This window comes from Suncus etruscus, chromosome 18 (assembly GCF_024139225.1).
Source record: "Suncus etruscus isolate mSunEtr1 chromosome 18, mSunEtr1.pri.cur, whole genome shotgun sequence".
In the NCBI taxonomy this organism is placed as follows: domain Eukaryota; kingdom Metazoa; phylum Chordata; class Mammalia; order Eulipotyphla; family Soricidae; genus Suncus; species Suncus etruscus.
Genome location: NC_064865.1, coordinates 58,426,443 through 58,449,256, shown reverse-complemented (window position 1 = coordinate 58,449,256; position 22,814 = coordinate 58,426,443). Strand labels below are relative to the sequence as shown.

The window sequence follows — 22,814 nt, the reverse complement described above, 5'->3', positions numbered from 1 at the left end:
CGTGATATGTATAGCAAGCTTACATATATATATACATATATATACATATATATGAAAGTTATATACAACAAAGTTTTAAAACAGAATGTTCTGAGAGTTTTGCTATTAAATAGGAATACTTTTGATATAAACTTACATATACAAGGATACGAAGTTACTAACTGTCCAATAGAAAATGACAAAAATACACTTTGCCTAGGATAATAGTAAAAGTAAATTGTCAAATCTGAGTTGAATAAGAGGTCATTCCCACCACATACTATTCTAACCTATTTGTAAACTAGATAATCTTCATTATGAATTTATAATACTTATGTAGGTGTATGTTTGCATGTTATCCTTCAGTCCCAGAAGGGTTTAAATTTGGGGCTGGAGTGGTGGTGCTAAAGGTAAGGCATCTGCCTTGCAAGCGCTAGCTAGAATGGACCTTGGTTCTATCTTCAGGCATCCCATATGGTCCCCCAAGCCAGAAGCAATTTCTGAAGGCATAGCCAGAAGTAACCCCTGAGTGTCAGTGAGTGTGGCCCCCAAAACAACAAAAAATGAATTAGGTACTTTTTATATATTGAATGGAGATAATGCCACGGCTTAATTCAGTGGTCCTCAAACTATGACCCGCGGGCCACATATTGTATTTGTATCTGTTTGTTTCTTCATTGCAGAATAAGATATATGCAGTGTGCATAAGAATTTGTTCATAAGTTTTGTTTTTACTATAGTCAGACCCTCCAATGGTCTGAGAGACAGTGAACTGGCCCCCTGTTTAAAAAGTTTGAGGACCCCTGCTAGATGATGACACTTGACGCTTCTTAGACATGAAAATGACACATTGACTATCATTTTTTCTCTTTCAATTAAAACTCACCAAGTTAATTTTCGCAGCTTCCAGAAAATTCTATTTCTTTGTAACTGGGGAAAGTTCATGCTTTCCTATATAGAACCAAAAGAAGATTCAATTATCCTCATGAAATAGTGCTGACTTACCCAAAGTCTCATGTTTGGTTTTACTCGTCAATATATATTGCGTCCATTATATAGTAGAATAATATCCCGGGTTATTTTTTAGATTTTTATATATTTTATGCCCTTGAAAATATAAGTGTCTTTAATTAATTGTAGTTTATTTTAAATAGCATTTAAATATCAACTCATTATGCATAAAAGTAATTTATTAACACACTACATATAAAAACACCAGTCATTGTTTCAACACAACTCTGATTTTTAAGACTCAAGAAAAGAGAAGGGCCTTTCAGTATCTCTGTTGTTCTTAGATATCATTTCAACATTTTTGGTTCTACTTTGTGAAATATCATTCCAAGTATTTAAAATGATCACTCGTAGCCTTGAAATTCCAAAGCATTGTTAGTACTTTAAATGACGCTTCAGAATTGTACACTATGGGGCTGGAGAGATGGCACAGTGGTAAGGCATTTGCCTTGCATGCAGACGGACAGTGGTTTGAATCCCAGCATCCCATATGGTCCCCAAAACCTGCCGGGGGCGGTTCTAAGCATAGAGCCAGGAGTAGCCCCTGAACACTGCCGGGTGTGACTCAAAGCCCCCCCAAATTGGACAATAGATTGATTTCTTTGATTATAAATTACTCCAACCTGCTAACCCAAATAAATTACAATAAAAATCCTATTTGGGGGCCAGAGAGATAGCATGGAGGTAAGGCATTTGCCTTGCATGCAGAAGGACTGTATTTCGAATCCCGGCATTCCATATGGTCCCCTGGGCCTGCCAGTAGAGATTTCTGAGCATAGAGCCAGGAGTAACCCCTGAGCACTGCCAGGTGTGACCCAAAAACCAAATAAATAAATAAAAATAATAAAAATTCTATTTGTTTATTTTACGGATATTATGCTCTCAAGGCATAAAAACGATTCCTATGATCAAATTAATGATTTTGTTGGCATCTTTTTTGTACATATTGTCCTCTGTAATTCTCAATAAAGTATTTAAAATCTATTTTATTTATCCAGGACTTTTTCCATCAGAATTTCTCCCTTATGGAAGAAATTAGGCAGCTGATGATTACTTGTTTTTTATCAAGAATCAATTGATACAACTGATTGTCATTCATTGGGTTTTATATGTAGGCAGGATGTGGGGTGGGAAGAATAGTTTGTGGTACAGTGAACATCAGCTATGTTATATATCCAACTTTGTGATTAGTTATCACACCTATGGTGTTTCTAGAACTCAAATGTGGCATTGGGCTCTATCTTGGCTTAGCGCAGGGTATGACAAGTACCTTACTTTTGTTCTATTACTTTATTTCTGGATTTCTTTTTTAATCCTTTATTGAATTAAAAGAAAAATATAGGTATTTGCTTTCATTAAAATATATAATCAATGGTTTTGGGTGTGGGTCAAAGGGATTAGGCATAGTGTTTTCATTTTGGACAGGAAGATTCAGTTCCCAGTGCCACAGAGCCCCTGAGGCTGTGCTGACTGTGGCCCCTTCATTAATATTTCAACCAAAGGCTGTGAATGTGACTCTTGTATTTGTAAGAGCCTTGGCTTAATCTCTCATCACACACACACACACACACACACACACACACACACACACACACACACACACACGCACACACACACCTACAAAGTTGGCCTATTTTCAGTATAAAATTTGCTTACCACTATTAATCAACTTATTTCTGGATATGGAAAGTATTTCACAACTTTATAAATCAAGTTTATAACTGTAAATAATAAGGTACAAAAAAGAATCTGAATAATAAGAATATAAACTACCACTGTACCATTCCTTCATATATTAACACTAATATTCTATTATGTCTATAGCAGAAAGCCTTCGCAAGGGAAGTAAAAACTTCATTCCACATAATATTTCTTCAGTGGAATGGAAGGGATTTCCAGTTTTTTCCTCTAGAATCCTCATTTTTAAAAATGACCTAAAATCATACACTTATGTCTAAAGTGTTACAAGTCAGTAAATAATAAGACTTTAAATAATCTATAATTTTTTATCTCTAGCATCCCAGAGTATATTCAGGAACTTGTGTCAACATAAGGACAAGTTCAGCATCAACTGTGGGCCCTTAGCTGCAGGTTTGTTCTGTGTCATTTATGCTCCCACCATGAAATGTGGCTGGTGGAGAGAGAAAATGGTCCATATTAGTCCTTTCTTGGCTAAAAGAATTTAGTACTGGAGGTCCCTTTGCTACTGGCATAGTTCTGTTGCTTGGAGCATTTCCATAGTTTGTAAAAAGCCTCTTGGGGCCCAAACATGCAATTATAATGAGTTTTCCTGGAGATTATTCATCCAAGTTGATTTCATGATAACACTGAGTCCTGAGCATCTTTGCATTCATTGAACCAAATTATAGAACAATGTAGTTGTGTTTTAATTAATTCATTTATTTGACTGTGTTTGGAACCAAATCCAGAGCTTCACAAATGCTAAGAATTATACACCTAATCCTATAGTTTGTGTTGTGTTTGAAATTCAGAATATATAACAGTCTTAATTTAAAATTTAATTACTTCAATATTAATTTGATCTATGTTTTAATGACGGTATTTAATACTATAATTCCATTTATAAGAATAGGGAGTAAGTACAAGTAGATTGCAAACAAGGAAGCAAAGAAATATCTAACTTTGATATCCCTAAAATTATCAAAAGAATTTTATTGAGACAGAAAGTAACAAATATCCACTAAAGGGCCACCTAAATGTAGTTAAATACAGAGCACACACCTGTTTTCCACAAATCAGAGATTTTGTCCTACCTTCCTATTTCCTTCGCCCATCCCTTTTGAGATGTAAAGACCTACCTTGCTATGATTAGCATCCGATATGTACCTTTACCTTCAACTTCATTAGCTCCCCACTGCTCCCAGGTGGCTTGAGTCCAGATAAAAAGAGGGGGGATGGCCAGCAGCTCTCAGTCCTCAAGGCTAGAAACTTTTTGACCCCCAAGCTTTTCTCCCTAAGTTTGTATATTTTTTAAATCCTGTCAGTGCCCCAGCTTCAGACACATTCAGTGTTAAATTATTGCAAATGGAGCCACTACATCTGGCATCTGAACAGGGACCTTCACACAGGGACAAGAACGGTGAGGGGGCTAACAAGTTTTCTGGGGTAATCTGGGAGTGGGGCTAGCCTGTCTGCCAGTGGATTGGGGAGAAAGACACCAATCCCTCCTGGATCATCACCATGGTGATCATTCTGGACTGAATATGTTGTGCCCTCTATTGTATAATCAACATATAAGGGCCTCTTCCTGAGTTGCTTCATATTTCTCTGGTTTGTTTACCAACATTTATCTCTCCATACTGATTATGCCACGTCATTTATTGATTTGCTTCCGCATTTTTCAGGTAGAACTGAAGATCATATTTCCCAGAAAAAGCTCCAGTCATGTGTTAACATTGTCTATAAAATAAATTGTTGGTTTTCCAAAAGAGCATTTTAGAGACCAAAATTTTGAAAAGGGAATTTCCTGGTATTACTGACACTGTATTCTATTCCGTGGAGGAAAAAGTTCACCCTAAAACAATTTCTTCACCCAGCCAAACTTAAATTCAGGTTTGAAAGGAGAATACACAGCTTCATGGATAAACAACAGGTTATAAACTTTAAAGACAATATCAGCCTTAAAGGATGAACTGAAATATATACTTTAAGATAAGACAAACCACAAGACATACCAAATTCCTACTAAAAGATGACACTAAATCCCACGACAATCATCTACTGTATTTGCCAGCGTATAAGATGACCCCCTAATTTTGCAGTTAAAACCTAGGTTTAGGCCTATATTCGCTGTATCAGACAGAACGTCTCTGTGCTGCAACTGTATGTACCACAGCGAGCCAATCACAACAAGCAAAGGTTCAAAGGTTCTACTGTGATAGACGTCCTCTCTGACTCTGGCCAATCTGAGCAGGCTTTTGACAGTGTAGATTCGGTACAGAACATTGTCCATTTGCATGCATCAAAAGCCTGCTTGGATTGGCTGAGTTAGAGACGCAGTCCGAGCAGCCTTGCAGTGATTTGTCCCTTATCATAGGCACCTTTTCTGGCAATTCCCTGGTGGCATCAGTTAATCTCCCCCACTACATGAACCAAACAAACCCCATCCTCGGTCCCTAGCACTGAACCACCAACATGGTTAGCTGGGTTTTGCCAGAAGTGGCCCCCAGATCTCCTGAGTACTGTTTGGGAGCCCCCAAGAAAGAGATTTGGAAACTCTGCAGCCTGATTTTTTTTTTTTTTTGTTACTTTTAGTGGCATATTGAAACACTTTTCGGGATATACTGGGTGCATAAGACGACCCCTGATTTTCGGTTGACTTTTTTTTGTTTCAAAATTCGTCTTATATGCCGGCAAATATGGTACTTTCTTAACATCAGTGAACTAAATGCACCAATTAAGAGACACAGTGGCAAAAAAATGGATAAAAAAACTAAATCCAAAGTTTTTCTCCCTATAAGATACACATCTGATAGTCTGAACAAATATAGACTCAAACTGAAAGGTTTGAGGATAATCATTCAAGCCACAAACTCCCTTCAAAAGGCCAGAGTGGCCATACTAATTGCAGATGACACAGATTTTAGACTTAAGAATGTTAAAGGTACTGAGAAGGATACTTCCTAATAATTAAGATATATATATATATATAATTAGTATATATATATATATATATATATATATATATATATATAATTAGTATATATATAAGAGGAAGAAATAACACTCCTAAACATATATGCACCCAATGACAGAGCAGCAACATATTTAAAACAATTACTGACAAACTTGAAGGATGTTATCAATAACAACACAATCTCCCACTATGGGAGATTCAACACTGCCTTGTCACTACTTGATAGGACAACCAGGCTGAAACCTAACAAGAAAATACTAATACTAAAAGGAGCAATGGAAGGAATGTTCATTCTCAGAAAACTAGATACATATTCTTCTCCAATTCACATGGATCATTCTCCAAAATAGAGCACAGGCTAGCCCAGAAAACATACCTACATAAAATAAAGACAATAGAAGTTTTTACATACTACCTTCTCAGATCATAATGTACTGAAATTAGAAGTCAATAACAAGCAGGAAAAGAGAAAATAATTAACAACTGGAAATTAAACCATTCACTACTGAACAACCAGTGGATCAAAGATGAAATCAAAGAGGAAATAAAAAGATTTCTGGAAACAAACAAGAATGAAGACTCGAATTAACAGAATCAATGGGACACAGCTAAAGTGGTACTAAGAGGAAAATTTATATATTTGAAAGCATTCATAAGGAAGAAGAGACCTACATAAATAACTTAATGGCACAGCTTATAAAGTTGGAATGTGATCAACAAAATGAATCAAAAATAGGAACATGGAAGGAAATAATAAAGTTTAGAGCAGAAATCAATGAATGGGAAGTCAAAGAAACAATGCAAAAGATAAAAGGAAGCAAGATGTTGTTCTTTGAAAAAATAAACAAGATCAGTAAACCACTACTAGCAACACTCACAAAGGAAGAGAGAAAAACTCAATAAACTGAATCAGAAATAAAAAAGGTAAATTACTGTTGTTTTAGTATTTTAATTAATGAGTCCTAGAGTTGATGTGGGGATGATTGAGACCTTTCTGAGCTCAACCGAGCACCCACAGCCCCTCGGCCTGGCAGATCTGAAGGTTGCAGGGTGAGGACAGAGAGATTTACAAAGCAGTCAGAGAAGTTCCAGGAGTCAGCCAGCTTTATTTCACAGTCCCTACCACCATGTACACCTCTTCGCAAGTCCTCTATGTTAAGTCTTTTCCTAGCAGCTACTTGTCTACTCCTTCTGGCTCTCGGCCTCTGTCTCCCTTTCAGCTGCCTTTTTCAGGCTTCCTAACTGGCTTCCAGGTTGACTGACTCCCTTTGCTGATGCTACTGCTGCTGAATCTATTGCTGAATTGATGACACTGTATCTCTGTTGAATCTCACTTCTGCCACACTTCTGCCTCTAACTCTCCTTCTTAATCCCGGTCTCCCCCCAAGCCAGCCTCTTTTACACGGCCATTCCAGGTGTGGGCAGTTCTGATCATTCAGGTGGGAAAAATAAGAAGTTGGCGGAGGGGATACCAACAAATTACTACACGTAATACAGAAATTCAAGGGTGTAATCCGAGATGACTTTGAAAATTCTATGCTACAAAACATGAGAATCTGGAAGAAATGAATAGATTCTTGGACTATTATAACCTCCCCATGTTGAACCAATATGATCTATCATATCTGAATAGATCCATCACTATTGAGGAAATTAACATGTTCATCAATAGTCTTCCCAAAAACAAAACCCTAGGCCCACATGGATTTACTAACAAATTCTGTCAAACCTTCCAAGAAGACCTACTGCCTATACTTTTCAGGCTCTTCTAGGAAATGGAAGGAACAGAAACACTCCAAAACAGTTTTTATGAAATGAATATTACCTTGATACCAAAGGCAGACAGAGATGCCACCAAAAAAGAGAGAGAGAGAGAGAGAGAGAGAGAGAATTAGAGACCAATATCCCTGATGAACATAGATGCAAAGGTCCTAAACAAAATCCTAGCAAATTTGATCTAATGTCTTAATAAAAAGAGATTATTGTAATAATTCACAGAAACAATAGAGAGGATGGATGGAAGGTCCGGCCCATGATATGAAGCTTACCACAAAGAATGGTGACTTCAGTTAGAGAAACAATTAAACTGACAAATACCATGACAATGGTAGTGAGTGAGAGAAATAGAATGTCTGTCTTGAATACAGGCAAGGGGTGGGGGAAGAGGAAGATGGAGGGCATTGGTGGTGGGAACATTGCACTAGTGAATGGGTTTTTTTTTATATATACTTCTATATATTATATATTACTATATGGTTATAAGTATACAATTATATAACTACATATATATATGTATATATATATACACCTAAAATCCATCTACAAACATGCTTGTAATCATGGTGCTTAAATAAATATATTTAAAAAAATTAAATAATTATATTTGTAAAAGAATTAAATGAAAAGAAAGTCATGCACCATAACCAAGTATGATTCAAACCAGAGATTCAAGGATAGTGCAGCATACTCAAATAAATCAATGCAATACTCAACAAGTACTAAAAGAAAATTTAAAACCACATGATCATATAAATAAATACAAATAATGCATTTGATAAGGTCTAACACCCACGCATGATAAATACTTTGAACAAGTTAAAAATGGAAGGATCTTTTCTCAATATAGTCAAGGCCATTTACTATAAGCCCATGGCAAATAATATAATCAAAGGAGAAAATCTGAAAGCCTTTAAGATCTGGCACAAGGCAAGGCTGCCCCTTCTTGCCACTCCTATTTAATATAGTACTGGAAATACTTGCCATAGCAATTAAGAAAGATATTGATATCAAAGACATCCAGATAGGAAAGGAAGAAGTCAAGCTCTCCCTGTTTGCAGATGACATGATACTATAAATATAAAATCCTAAAGACACTTAAAATCTCCTAGAAACAATAGATTCAATATTGCAAAGTGGCAGGCTACAAAATTAATGCACAAGAGTCAACAGCTTCTTATACACAAAAAATGATAGAGGAGAAATAGGCATTAAAAAATCAATCCTGGGGCCGAAGAGATAGCATGGAAATAGAGTGTTTGTCTTACGTGCAGAAGGATAGTAGTTCGAACTCCGGCGTCCCATATGGTCCCCTAAGCCTGCCAGGAGCGATTTCTGAGCATAGAGCAAGGAGTAACCCCTGAGCACTGCCGGTGTGACCCAAAAGCCAAAAAAAAAAAAAAATTAATCCCATTCACAATAGCACCACAAAAATTCAAATACCTTGGATTTAACTTAACTAAATAAATAACTAAAGGACCCCCACACACAAAGAAAACTATAAATTATTGCTTCAATAAATAAAAGAGAAAGAAAGAAAATGGAGACAACTGCTCATGGATTGGGAGAATTAACATAATTAAAATGGCAATACTTCCCAATGCATAATACATATTTATTAGAATTCCTTTAAGGATACCCAGAACATTCTTCAAAGTGAATCTAACACTTATGAAATCATTTGGAACAATAAACGCCCCAGAATAGCTAAAAATAATCCTTAGAAAAAGAAGGGAGCCATCAATTTCCCAAACTTTAAATTGTGTTACATGGCAATAATCATTAAAAAAGCATGGTACTGGAATAAAGACAGATCTTCAAGAATAATAGAATAAATTTGAATATTCAGAAAATGATCCCCAAATGGAACAAGGAATACTTCTTCAACAAGAAATGCTGGGACAACTTGCCAGCTACATGCAAAAAGTAAACCCAGACCCCTCTTTAACAGCATGTACAAAAGTCAAATCCAAATGGATTATAGACCTTGATATCAGATCTAAACCTATAATGCATATTGAAGTAAATGCAAGCAAAACACTCCGTAACACTGAGACTAAAAGAATCTTCAAGGAGGAAAATCACTGACCAAACAAGTGGAGGCAGAGATAAGCAAACAGGATTATATCAAACTGAAAAACTTTTTTTTTATTTTTTTATTTTGAATTATGAGAACAAAAGATGCAAAGAAAGAGGACAAGGTAAAGTTACAGTGGAAGGACAATCAGCCATAACATAATTCTCAGAAGTCCCCTTGCTGATATCTTAACTTTGAACTTTCAGCCAAAGAACATTAAGATATATAAAACAGAATCCATGTACAATTACTTTGTCCCTCAAGTCCCCAGATTGTAGCACATTATAATATTTCTTAACAGCACACAAGGCAATCTAAAGCCATAAAACTTATGTAACTCCTTAAACATTAGAGGCATAGTATTTTTTACATTTCCATGTAAATGCATATTAGCTTAAGTTAACCTCATATTTTAAGTGGGTGCATTTAACCTCAAATTTTAAGTGGGTGCATTTTAAGGATTAGAGTCAAAGGAGCACAGTAAAAACGGTGTTAGAGTGGCAATTGTTGTTTGCATAGGCCCACCAAAATATGAGAGGCATGGAAAGGAATAACCTTGGCCTAAATACAAAGAGATCCTACCCCTGAAGTTTCTTGGCATAAGACCAACTCTAGGCTTCAGGCAAGTTATCGTCCGATCCAAGACATTGTCCGTAGTGCCAACACACTTTTCAAACAGTCTCTGTTGTTGGTATCATGTTTCTGTATTAAAGATCCTGGAATCTGCATATCCTAAATTGAAGTCATGATGTGGAGTGTCTTCTCGTTTCACCTCACCATGAAAGGGCAATACAGGAAGCCCTGTCCTGTAAGCAGGTCATTGTTAAGTCTTCTCATTGTTAAGGGAAGTCTCTTTTCAGCAGGACGATGTGTGAGCAGTGGTAGGGTCTTCCATGATAGAGGATTGCTTCCAGGTGATGTTATAGACAAACCTCACAATTAAGGGGTAATACAGCAAGCCCTGTCCAGTAAGCAGGTCATTGCTTTTGTTAAGTCTTCTTAGTGTTAAGGGAAGTCTATTTTGAGTAGATCGATGTCAGAGCAGCTGTAGGGTCTTCCCTGGTAGAGGAATGCCTCCAGGTGATGTTATATACAACCTTGGATGTTTTGTAGATGTCTTTTCTAGATCAGGGGTGAATGGAGAATGCCCATTCTTCTAAGGCCTGTACCAGGTCTTTATGTCAATGTTCAGGGTGTAAGGTCTCATTGCACTACAAGATTTGTGTGTTGCCATCTCTATTAGATAAGAACTTATTGGTATGTATAGTATTTTCCCATTTTAGTGTGCCTAGGCAAACAGGAAATAAAGCCACGTGGTACTATCAGATATATGGGGGTATAAGAACATTTCCAACAATACCCATGACTATGTTCAAACATAAGCATTAAACTGAGGGATTCTTTCACACCAAATTTCATATTGAGCAGTTCACAAAGAGAAGATAAAAAACATGGGGGGGATCATCACTGTATAAGAAAATATTCAGCAAAAGTTATAGCCGTCAAAGAAAACACCCATAAAATGTTGAAGAGACATAAGTGTCCTTTTTATGCCTTTTAAAATAGTTGGGTGGGTGTTAACTCCAGGGCACCACTTTGATCTGTGACTTAGGACTCTACAGTACTTAAGTTAGAAAGGGTAAATGAGGAGTAATGATGATAGGAGTTAAGGAAGTTAAAGAGAAATATGATCTTATGAAGGTGTATGCAAAAGGGCAGAGTACAAAATGGACATTCTGCATATATAAAAACATAATTCAATGATAGTGAGTACTATTAATGTTTCTTGTGCACGCGGGGGTGATAGCCCCCCGCATGATTTTGAAAATATAGACTGGACAGAGGTTACCAGTGACTTCAAGAAGCTGGGAGGCCAGAAGTTCAGGGCCCCACCCAGACCCTCCCTAAGGAGCTGAATGGATACTGGGGGAAAGCCTAGGGTACCTTCGAGCTCCACCAAGGGGCCCAACTCACCGGCATGCCTAGGCATGTGGCCCGGGGAAGCCCTGGAGATCTGGAGCAAGGTGATAGAGGGGTGCTGGGGTTACCCAAGTCCCGCACCCCCACTAGGCCTGGTTAGGAAGGCCTCCGGCATGGCGGTGGCCTGCCAAACCCTCTCCTGCTAGACTCCTGGCTCCCAGGAAGGAGAGATCCTTCAAGAAGCTGGGAGGCCAGAAGTTCAGGGCCCCACCCAGACCCTCCCTAAGGAGCTGAATTGATACTGGGGGAAAGCCTAGGGTACCTTCAAGCTCCACCAAGGGGCCCAACTCACCGGCTTGCCCAGGCATGTGGCCCGGGGAAGCCCTGGAGATCTGGAGCAAGGTGGTAGAGGGGTGCTGGGGTTACCCAAGTCCCCCAAACTGAAAAACTTTTGACTTAAAAGGAAACAATGACTAGGACACAAAGGCCACCCATGGAATGGGAGAAATTGTTCATTTGATATTCATTAAATAAAGGGTTAATATCTAAAATATACAAGGTACTGACAACTTAACAAGAAAAATAACCTAACCCCATCAAAAATGGGGAGAAGAAATGAACAGATATTTCCTCAAAGAAGTATAGATGGCCAAAAGGCACATAAAAATTTTTTCCACATAATTAATAATCAGGGAAATGCAAATCAAAAAAAACAAAGAAATATTATCTCGTGACATAGACTGGCACACATCACACAGAATAAGAACAACCACTGCTGATGTGGCTGTGGGGAGAAAGAAATTTTGATTTGCTTATAGTGGGAATGCTGTGTAGTTCAGCCTTTCTGAAAAACAGTATGGATCTTCCTTAAAGAACTGGACATTGAGTTTCCATATAATCCAGCAATACCACTCCAAGGGTTATGCCCTAGGGACACAAAAACACAATACAATAATAATTTCTGCATTCTTATGTTCATAGCATTGCTTTTTTACAATAGCCAAAATCTGGAAACAACCCAGATGCACAACAACAGACAAATGGCTAAGGAAACTGTAGTATATATACACAATGAAATAATATGTAGTTGTTAGAAAAATTAAGTTACAAAATTTGCTTCTACATGGATTGATATGGAGTTTATTATGTGTAGTGAAATAAGTCAGAGGGAGAGAGATAAACACAGAATAGTCTCGTTCATCTGTGGGATTTAAGAAAAATAAAAAAAATAGTATAGTAATAATATCCAGAGACAATAGAGATTAGGGCCAAATGGCCAAGTTCATTATATGAAGCTTATCACAGAGATTGATGAGTGCAGTTAGAGAAATAACTACACTAACAAATATCATGGCAATGACAGAGAGAGAGAGAAAGAGAGAGAGAGAGAGAGAAAGAGAGAGATAAAATGCCTATCTCAAAGACAGATAGGGGATAGGAGTGGGGGAGAAGGGGCATGGGGGAAATGGGGGACATTGCACTGGTGAAGGGGTATGCATTTTATGGCTGAAACCCAACTATAAACGTATTTATTACCTTGGTGCTTAAATTAAGAAATTATTATTATTATTATTATTATTATTATTATTGATTTTGGGCCACACCTGGTGATGCTCAGTTGTTACTCCTGGCTATGTGCTCAGAAATCGCTCCTGGCTTGGGAGACCATTTGGGACGCTGGGGGATCTAACGGAGGTCTGTCCTGGGTCAGCTGCGTGCAAGGCAATTGCCATACCACTTCCTCCATCACTGCAGTCCCAAGAAATTATTATTAATAAAATTTCTTAGGGGAAAAAAACAACAAAATTCGTAACACCACAACAACGATGGATAGGAACCTTTAGTAGAACCTAGAGACTCTATCCTAGACCCTGACCTATAACCTGCGCAAATACCAAGATCACTAGCTACAGTCGCTTGTTTTTCTCACACACAAGCGAGAGGAAACTTTCCTGGCATCACAAAAACGCCTTTGGGATGGGGTAATGAGTATATATGGAGCCAGGGGTTGATCCCATGATGGTATGCTTCAAGGATGGAGAAACCCTGAATCTCTTAGGCCACAGGAATTCCCTTTCTTCCCCAATGCTTACTGTGCCTATGCAAAAAAAAAAAAAAAAAAAAAAAAAAAACAGTGGGGGGAACGCCAAACCCTACCACTCCAGCACCCATACTTTTTCTTGTTTTGTTTTGATTTGTTAGTTTTTTACTTTATTTTCCTTCTCTTTTTTCTTCCAATTTTCTCATTCATTTTCACTCTTGTGGTTATTATTTAGAGATTTATTTTTATATTTATTTGTCGGCTCCATTTTTTTCTTTCATTTTTCTTTTTTTTTCTCTCTCTCTCTTCTTTCTTTTTTTTTTTTTTTTGGTAGTTGTCACCAAAGTTTTTTTATTCCCATTTTCTTATCCTTTTTATCTCCAATGATGGTGGAATAGATGCTCAATCTACAACAAGCTGTAAAGTGGAGACCAGTTGCACTCGCATACTGGGGTGGGTAGAGGAGGGAGATATGGGATGCATACTGGGAACAGGGGCGGAGGGAGGGCAGCACTGGTGGTGGGAATGCCCCTCATTCATTGTCACTATGTACCATAAATGATGCAGTGAAAGATTTGTAATGCACTTTGGTCACAATAAAAATAAAAAAAAAGAGTTAAGAACAATATTTACGCAATACATTAGGATCACAGAGGCATGCAATGAATGGAAAACATATGTAAAAATTGTGATTTTTCAATGACTAGGTGTACCTGTTCCCAGTTGAATTTATCTTAAGCAATAAATTTGTTTTCACTATATTTGGCCGTTTTATAGGAATCAAACTATGGAGCACACAGACATATTTATTCTAAATGACCCTATATTATTTATTCAGAGTAAAACTTAATTGGGATATAGTTATAAATAAGTGAACGTTTCTTAGTTTTATTCATTAAGTGTATTGACATTTATCTGCTTTTCATATAATATCTTTACTAACCATATTAATTTCACAGTTTATTTAATGTCTAGTTAATTTAGTTCACTCAATTCATTGAAAATATTTGCTCAACCTACTTCAATTTATAGCATACATTAGAGTGATTTTTCAATGTCCGATGAACATAAAATAAAATTTAAATAGGTGTGGTTATGGTATTAAATAAAAAGTACTCTACTTAAACTCAGAATAATTTATTTGGACCCCAGAGTATAATGTGAATTCTAAATTCCCAGAGACTCAGGAGGTATGATTTGCCAAGGAAACTTCCTAGTCTAACCTCCAGTGGTCAATGAAGGATTCAAATAGGCTTATATTTGATCTCTTAGTCCAGATTTGTAGAAATCAAGAATTTCAGATAAATGTTAACTGATATCACTGACAGCTTGTCCTCATGTTAAGGGAAGAAGTTCTTGAATGTATTCTGGTGAGTTTCCTGAGACTAAAAAATATTAAATAAAATGTATTTATTCAGATGATTTTAATTAGAAATCTGGAAGAAAGCATTGTAAACTTTGATTTCAGAAATATTTTTGGAGTAGAACTCTCATCTTCAAGCAATATATTTTATAGAGCCATCATATAAGTACATTAGCATATTTATAGAATGGGTTTTTAAATATAATTGATTATTTTTGGTTTTTGGCCACACCCAGTGAGGCTCAGGAGTTACTCCTGGGTCTGTACTCAGAATCACTCCTGACTTGGGGGACCATATGGGATGCCATGAATCAAATCTAGTTCAGCGGCATGCAAGTTAAAGTCCCTACTGCTGCTTCACCACTCTGGCCCCTAATTGTTTAGTTTTTTATTTTAGTTAATATTAATTGATTTGTGCACCATATCTGGTGGTCTATGAGACTTACTGCTAGCTCTCTTGTCAGGAATCAATTCTAGAGGTGAACAGAAGACCATATGAGATGATGGGAACAAAACGATGTGGTTTGAATGCAAGGCAAAATACTTTTTAATATAAACTTTTATTTAAGCACCATGATTACAAGCATGTTTGTAGTTGGGTTTGGTGGTGGGAAGGCAAAATATCTCAACTCTTAAAACTTCATAATAAAATAATTGACAGTTGTTAAATGTATTTTGTGAAATATTTGTTGTATTTAAAAATGTTTAATTTTTATAGTTATAACTATAAAATCGATTTAGGATTTTGGTTGTCCCTTTTATATGTGAGGCAAAGAATAGAGACAAAAACAGATTTAAAGGAGGAAAGACAATTTGAAAATTCTGGAGTAACAGTAAAAGACCTATATGAACTCATTTAAAAACAAATGTATTTTTTTTTTACCACACTTGGCAATACTCAGTGGGCTTGGAGGACCATTTGAGGAGCCATGGATAGAACCATCATCAATTTTGTGCAATGCAAATTCCCTAACTGCTATACTATGTTTCCGGGCCCTAAACTATGACTCTTTTTAATGGTCATAGGGACAAAAGTCTTGAAATGACTAATGACTAATGAAAAGTCTAAAAACTAACATATTATTTTCCTATTTGTGATCTTATTGTAATATAGTAGTGTGAAGTGAAAGATTTTATAGGGGTTAGATGGATGCTCATGTCACAAAGTTATTTTAGATGCAAATAATTTAATGCACAAGTGATATATATACAAGTAGTAAATATCTATATATTAAAAAAGAAAAATATGTAATGCAAAAAATAAAAATATGAACATTATTTGATTATATGGCCTATTTGTTATTATTTTAAATAAATATGAATTACTAATTAAGCATGCAACGTTTCCTTTCATATGAATATGAGTATTCATATGAATATGCTGAATATGCAATGTTTCCTTTCATATAAAGTTACTTTTGTTAGTTTTCATCTAGAAAATTAAACAACATTCTCACAAATAGAGATGGAAGAAATTTCTAAAGTCTACAAATATGGACTCCCTGGTTACGGAAGGAAAAGAAAAATACCGAGGTGAATTAATGTGGCATTAGTATGACAAGAAGCATTAGCTTTTAAGGCCTTTCTATATTTTTCTGTTAGTATCTACATTAAAATTCTTTATTTTGATTTAAACTCCTTTTTAAGATATTGTGGAACACATACACATCCAGAAAACATTGTACAACACAAATAATAAAAAAATGAGGAAGAATTGTTTTCCATAAAATAGCCAGTTTGATGTGTGCTAAGTTTTAGACTTCTGGAAAAAACCTACTGTAGCAAAGGTCTGATTCGAATTATTTTTTAATACTATTAATTGGCGTGTAACAGAAACAAAAATATTTGTCACCCTTAGCTTTATATTAATACACTACTACCTTTGGAGCTTTTATAGTGCTGAAAAACTCAAAGTAGGCTCAGATTTTCATGTCTCTGAGATAGGATAACAGTCTTTGTTATGGTCTTGTTATGGTCTTGTTATGGTCTCATTTCCTTCTAATTTTTTAGTCTTTTTCAGTTCCAGTCACTTCTATGTATACATTTTGAGATCCTAGGGTAGATAAAATATCCTAAGATAAAGAACTCAAAAGTATATCATGAAAATTTGCCTTACAATCATAATTTTTCAATCATCCTATTACCTTAGAATTTTAGGATTTGCCTGTTTTTATGGCTGTACTAATTTTAACTAGGTTAGGTTTTCCTTGTATTTTCTCTTTTAATTTTGGTGTGAGATTGAACCCATGTCTCACCGATGCAAAGCAATACTCTACCACTGCGAAATATCCAGGGCTCTGAATAAATTTTCTTAAATACAGATTATTCTCTAAATATATAAAAGTGCTATCTAGATATACAGTTGATTGGTTTAGTTTGCACACTATTTTTGTTTTCTGTTAGTTAAATTCTAAACTCACTATAAGCATATATGCACATTCTTGACTATGCAATTATATACTTTAGATTTCTTTCTTCATAAAATAGTGTTTTTGAATGATAAAGAATATCCTGGAGTCGGAGAAATAGCATGGAGGTATTGCCTTGCATACAGGAGGATGGTGGATTAAATCCCGGCATCCCTTATGGTCCCCCAAGTCTGCCAGGAGCAATTTCTGAGCATAGAGCCAGGAGTAACCCCTGCGTGCTGCTGGGTGTAACCCAAAAACCAGATAAATAAATAAAAACATCCTAAGTATGAAATCGTATTTCATATTTCTCTTATATTTTATTAAGTTAAAATACTTATAAAATGATTTAGAATATATGTAAATGATACATAATGGAACAGATAATTTCCCTTTTTACAACAGAATTTGAATTGCCTTCTTTTGTAGTTTTCTACTAGGCAATATGCAATATTTGATGAATTGATATGGTTTTGACTAACTGAAGGTTTATAGTTGCTTGTTAGCTTGTAAGTCTTAATATTTTATATTTATGAATAAAAATATTGAGTTAGTATTTATTATTGGCTTATTTAATTTACCATTGTGTTTCAACTCTACAGAATTTGGGGTGTTTTACTTATCATTCAAGACCAGTCATTGGCAGTCCAACTCAGTCAAAAGTTAATGAAGACTATGAGTAACTTTACAACTGGGTTTCTTCTTACAGGATTTTCAGCCAATCCTGAGCTAGAAAGCGCATATGGTTCTCTCTTCTTAGTTATGTATTTGTTAGCTTTAACTGGAAACATCCTCATTATCATCGTGACTTCCATGGATGATAGTCTCAACTCTCCCATGTATTTCTTCCTGAAGCATCTCTCTTTCTTGGATCTCTGTTCTATTTCTGGGACTGTACCACGATTTATTGTGAACTCATTCTTGCATAGAGGCAACATTTCCTACTGGGAATGCTTTTTTCAGTGCTTTGTTTTCACTCTCTGTGCTTCTGCTGAGATGTCCATGCTCACAGTGATGTCCTATGACCGCTATGTGGCCATTTGCCTTCCACTGCACTATGACACAGTAATGGATGTCAGAACATGTGTCCACGGAGTCATCGGAGTCTGGGTCAGTGGGACCATTTCTGGAGTCATGCATACAGTAGCAACATTCTCCATCCATTTCTGTGGACCCAGGGTCATTCACCAATTCTTCTGTGATGTCCCCCAGATCTTGAAACTCTCCTGCTCCAGTGATTTTATGAACGAGGTCAATGTCACCATTTTCACGACTTTGTTGGCATTTCTTTGTTTTATCTTTATTGTATTCTCCTACACAAACATATTTTCCTCTGTGCTGAGGATGCCATCAGCAGAAGGCAGAGCCAAGGCCTTTTCCACTTGCCTCCCCCACCTCGCTGTTGTCATATTATTTCTTTCTACAGGTGCCTTTGAGTATTTCAAACCTCATTCTGAATCTCCAACTGCTTTTGACATGTTTCTTACAATGATGTATACAGTATTTCCCCCAACTTTCAATCCAATGATCTATAGTCTGAGAAATAAAGCCATCAAGACAGCTGTAAAAAAAGTAATTAAGAGAAAGAAAGCTCATTGGGGCTAATGACATATATTATTTTCTCCTTTGAAAGAATATTCATATTCTATTGGCCAATAAGATAAATATAAAAATGATCATACAGAAATTTAATAGAAACTTTTAAAGATAATGTTTAAAGATAACATTTAATAATTAAAGAACATTTGTTCATAGTGTGTAGAGAATCTCATTTTATTCATTCACAATTCATTGCATTAGTATTGTTAATAGAGTCATATACTTTTCTTAGAAAATCTTAGTGACTACTTGTCTGGAACAAGAAAAAAAATAGATATGGAGTTTTTAATAAATTGAACTGAAGGAAATGTTCATGCTTTTGATATAAGACTGCCCATTGCTCTAGCTTTACAGTGTTATTCTTTTTCAGAACCCTAACTCTCCTTCTGTCCATCCAAAGAGGGGATTACCCTTGGAACTTTCTATAGTCATATAAGTTTTAGACTCACTTTCACATTTTCTGAAACATACACGCTTTGCTTTTTGATTTGATGTCAATAAATCTAGAAATCAAGTAGAAAATTGTGTCTCCTATAGATCACCAAGATACTTTCATGCATAGGTTTAAATCTTCAAAACATTATTTATCAATGAAAGTCATGGATTTAGCTCAGTTGGAAAACACATGTTATGCCTTCAATATGAGGTCCTGCATTCAGTCCCCAATATCAAGACATAATAAAAGTGGGGTCAGAGCAATAGCACAGAGTTGAGGGCATTTGCTTTGCATCCAGCAGATCCAGATTAGATCCTCAGCATCCCATAGGGTTCCCTAAGCCTGCCATTAGTGATTAGTGCTCAGAGCCAAGAGTAACTGGAGTGCTGTGTGTCCCAAAAACAAAACAATAAAGACACAACAAAGCAATCCACCCAAATGGAGAAAGCAGGACAAAGGGATCCTCAGTGTATTTTTTATGTTAGGGGACACAGAAATTTTTGGTAGATTTATAACTATCTGCTTTTATTCTGAATATAATTATCTTTCTTTGTCATTATTTTGAATTGTAATCAATTTTTATTTTTTGACTTTGTATTCAATTTCTATTCTTAACTGATTTTATGAAGGGAAATATGAAGGCTATTTTACATTTCTTTGTAGTATATTATCTACCTGTCTAGGGTTTTGATATTTTCCATTCTAAAGATAGAAACTGGGTTAATTTTTGAATGTTCAATTAATTGAGTTACATTTTAAATAGGGAACTATTTTTAATTGAAATATTTGAATCACAATTGCTTCATATGCAAACAACTACTATATAGCAATAAATGTTTATTTCACTCATATGTAAGGAATAGTGCTAGTTAATGTTAAATATTATTTATTTTACTTAACACATTAAGACTGATTTATAATGCCATTCTCACTATGTAGATGAAGACTCAACTAGAGCTGAAGTAATTTGTACTAGATTCATTTAACTATTATATGTAGTTCTTTCTTACAACCTCTAATCAAGTTTTAAATGGTACTTCTATATTTTTACCTGTCTATGACTATTTGGTTTCTCTTTTCTGACTTTCTATTAGCAACTGTCTACTTCTTTTATGGGAATCTATGTCTTCTTTTACCTCTTAAATAACCTCTATTTGCCTTGTATTTTTGTTTTGTTTGGTTTGGTTTTGGTTTTGGTTTTTGGGTCACATCCAGCAGAGCTCAGGAGTTCCTCCTGGCTCTATGCTCAGAAATTGCTCCTGGCAGGCTCGGGGGACCATATGGGATGCTGGGATTCGAACCACTGTCCTTCTGCTTGCAAGGCAAAGGCTTTACCTCCATGCTATCTCTCCGGCCCCTGCCTTGTATTTTTAATTAGAAAACAGTTATTGCCCAGTTCATTTATTTTTAGGTCTTTGGGCCACACCCGGTGACATTGAGGAGTTACCCCTGGTTATGTGCTCAGAAATTGCTTGCAGTCCGTCCTAGGCTAGTGTGGGCTTGATAGATGCCTTACCACTTGTACTACTGCTCCGGCCCCTGTCCACTTTAGGTTTTTACTGAATAAATATTATTAAATTATCTCCTTTCCTAGAAATATGCTTCTACATGAATGTATCTGGAGTGTATTGTGCTGAGTGAAAAGAATCAGAGAAATAGATAGACATAGAATGATTGCACTCACTTGTGTGATATAAAAACAAAGATAGCATGGTATTAATATCCAGAGAGAGTAGACACTTGGCCAGTTAATGATAGGAAGCTTGTCACAAAAGCAGGGTAGAGCAGTTCTGGCAGGGAAAGGACCACTATGACAGTGACAGTTGGAAATGATCACTTGGACTAGAAGTCAATGCTGAGGGGATAAAGAGCTATGCAGAATACCTCTTCAGTAACAGTATTGCAGATCACAATGACTAAAAGGGAGTAAAAGGGAAGAGAGAAAAAGAGGGAGGAGAGAGAGGAAAAACGTCTGTCACAGAGGCAGGCAGGGAAGGTGGCAGGGAAGAGGGCAGGATGAAAGCTGGAGACATAGGTGGTAGAAAATGTGCCCTAGTATAGGGTGCTGGACATTGAGTGACTGAAACTCAACCAGGAACAATTTGGTAACTGTGGGGAAACTTATTCTGAGCAACCTTGTAAACCACGATGTTTAAATAAAGTAATTTGAAAAAAATTGCCCTTGTTTGATCTCACACAGTTCCATAAGTACAATCCCTTCCCTGAAGCTATTTGTTGAGAAAGATTAAAATTATCAGAAAAATACCACACTTGGCAACAGTCGAATCTTAGCAAGTTCCATTTTTTCCTCCCTAATCTTATATTCTTTACAGATTAATATTGATTTTCATAGTGTATATTCTTCACCCTATGCTCAGGACTCAGAGACTAATATGTGGAGCTGTGGGTTAAAATTGGATCATTGCTTGCCAGGCAAGCATCTTCTTCTCTGAACGATCTCTCTGGCTCCTGAAAATAGGTTTTGAAAGAAGAAAATTACATAGAAAATATTTGTATTCTCTCTTGTGCCAGATTTTCTTTTTTAATTTTTTCCTCAGTGCTTATTCATAAAGGAAAAGTACTTATATCTCATATATTATATGCCTTTTTAAAGTTAGGCCAGTTGGAGTCTAAGAGATAACTCAAAGGGCTTGAGTTCTTGTTTTTTTTTTTAATTTCTAATTATTTATTTATTTAAACACCGTGGTTACAAGGTTGTTCATAATGTAGCTTTCTACTTCACAGAAAATTTTTCATAATTGAATTACAATCATACTATGCATAACAACTATCACCAGTGGGCATTTTTGCCACCAATGTCTCCAGTTTCCCTCTCACCCTTCATCCCCCTCTGTCTTTGGGGCATATATTTTCTCTCTCTTTCATTCCCTCCCTCCCTCCCTCCCCCACTCTATCTTTTTCTTTTGCTATCTATCTTTTCCATTTTTATAGTTAAAATCCTCACATTTGCTTTTTAAAATAGTATATTTAAATACCATGATTACAAACATATTTGTAGCTGGATTTCAGTCATAAAAAGTACACCCCCCGTTCACCAGTGAAATTTCCCCCATCATCAATGCCCCCATCTTTTTGTCTCCCCCACCCCCTTATCTTTTGTTGGGGTCAGGGGCAATGTGCCCCTCCATCCTTTCGGCGCCTTGAGGGTTTCAAAGAGACACAGACCATGCACAGGCAACAGGCGAGATTTAATCTGACCGGTCAGGGTCGTCTGCTGAGACAGATCTCAGAGCAGAGACCCCGAGGCTTTTTTCTGCAGAGTTTATATAGGAATTTTCAAAGCAAGAACAGCACTTTTCCTTATCAGTCATAGACGCAGCTATGAACAAAGGCTTACATTAAAAAAAGCATCATAACTTTGAGAGACACGTTCAATGAACAAAGAGATGACCATTAAAACTTATCAATCCTAGTGTTACATATTGCAGGTGTCAGCTTATCACAGTGGGCCAGGACCCTGGCCTTGTTAGTTGTAGAGAAGAAAGGGGATTATTAAACTCAAGGTTCAAATGTAGCTAATGGTTAG

The 22,814-nt window shown here is 36.3% G+C and overlaps 1 protein-coding gene across 1 annotated transcript; it reads left to right on the top strand.

Moving 5' to 3' along the window:
- Positions 1-17,907: 17,907 nt before the first annotated feature.
- On the top strand, positions 17,908-22,601 carry LOC125995932 (olfactory receptor 14J1-like). The gene is made up of 2 exons (XM_049764881.1): positions 17,908-18,804; positions 22,398-22,601. The coding sequence occupies exons 1-2, from the start codon at positions 17,908-17,910 to the stop codon at positions 22,599-22,601; spliced, it is 1,101 nt and encodes a 366-aa protein (XP_049620838.1).
- Positions 22,602-22,814: the final 213 nt, after the last annotated feature.

Excerpts from the sequence above, each read along its gene's own strand:
- LOC125995932 (XM_049764881.1), top strand. The coding sequence starts at position 17,908 with ATGAGTAACTTTACAACTGGGTTTCTTCTTACAGGATTTTCAGCCAAT. Across the intron at positions 18,805-22,397 it reads TCAAGACAGCTGTAAAAAAA|GGGCAATGTGCCCCTCCATC; the intron begins GTAATTAAGAGA and ends TGTTGGGGTCAG.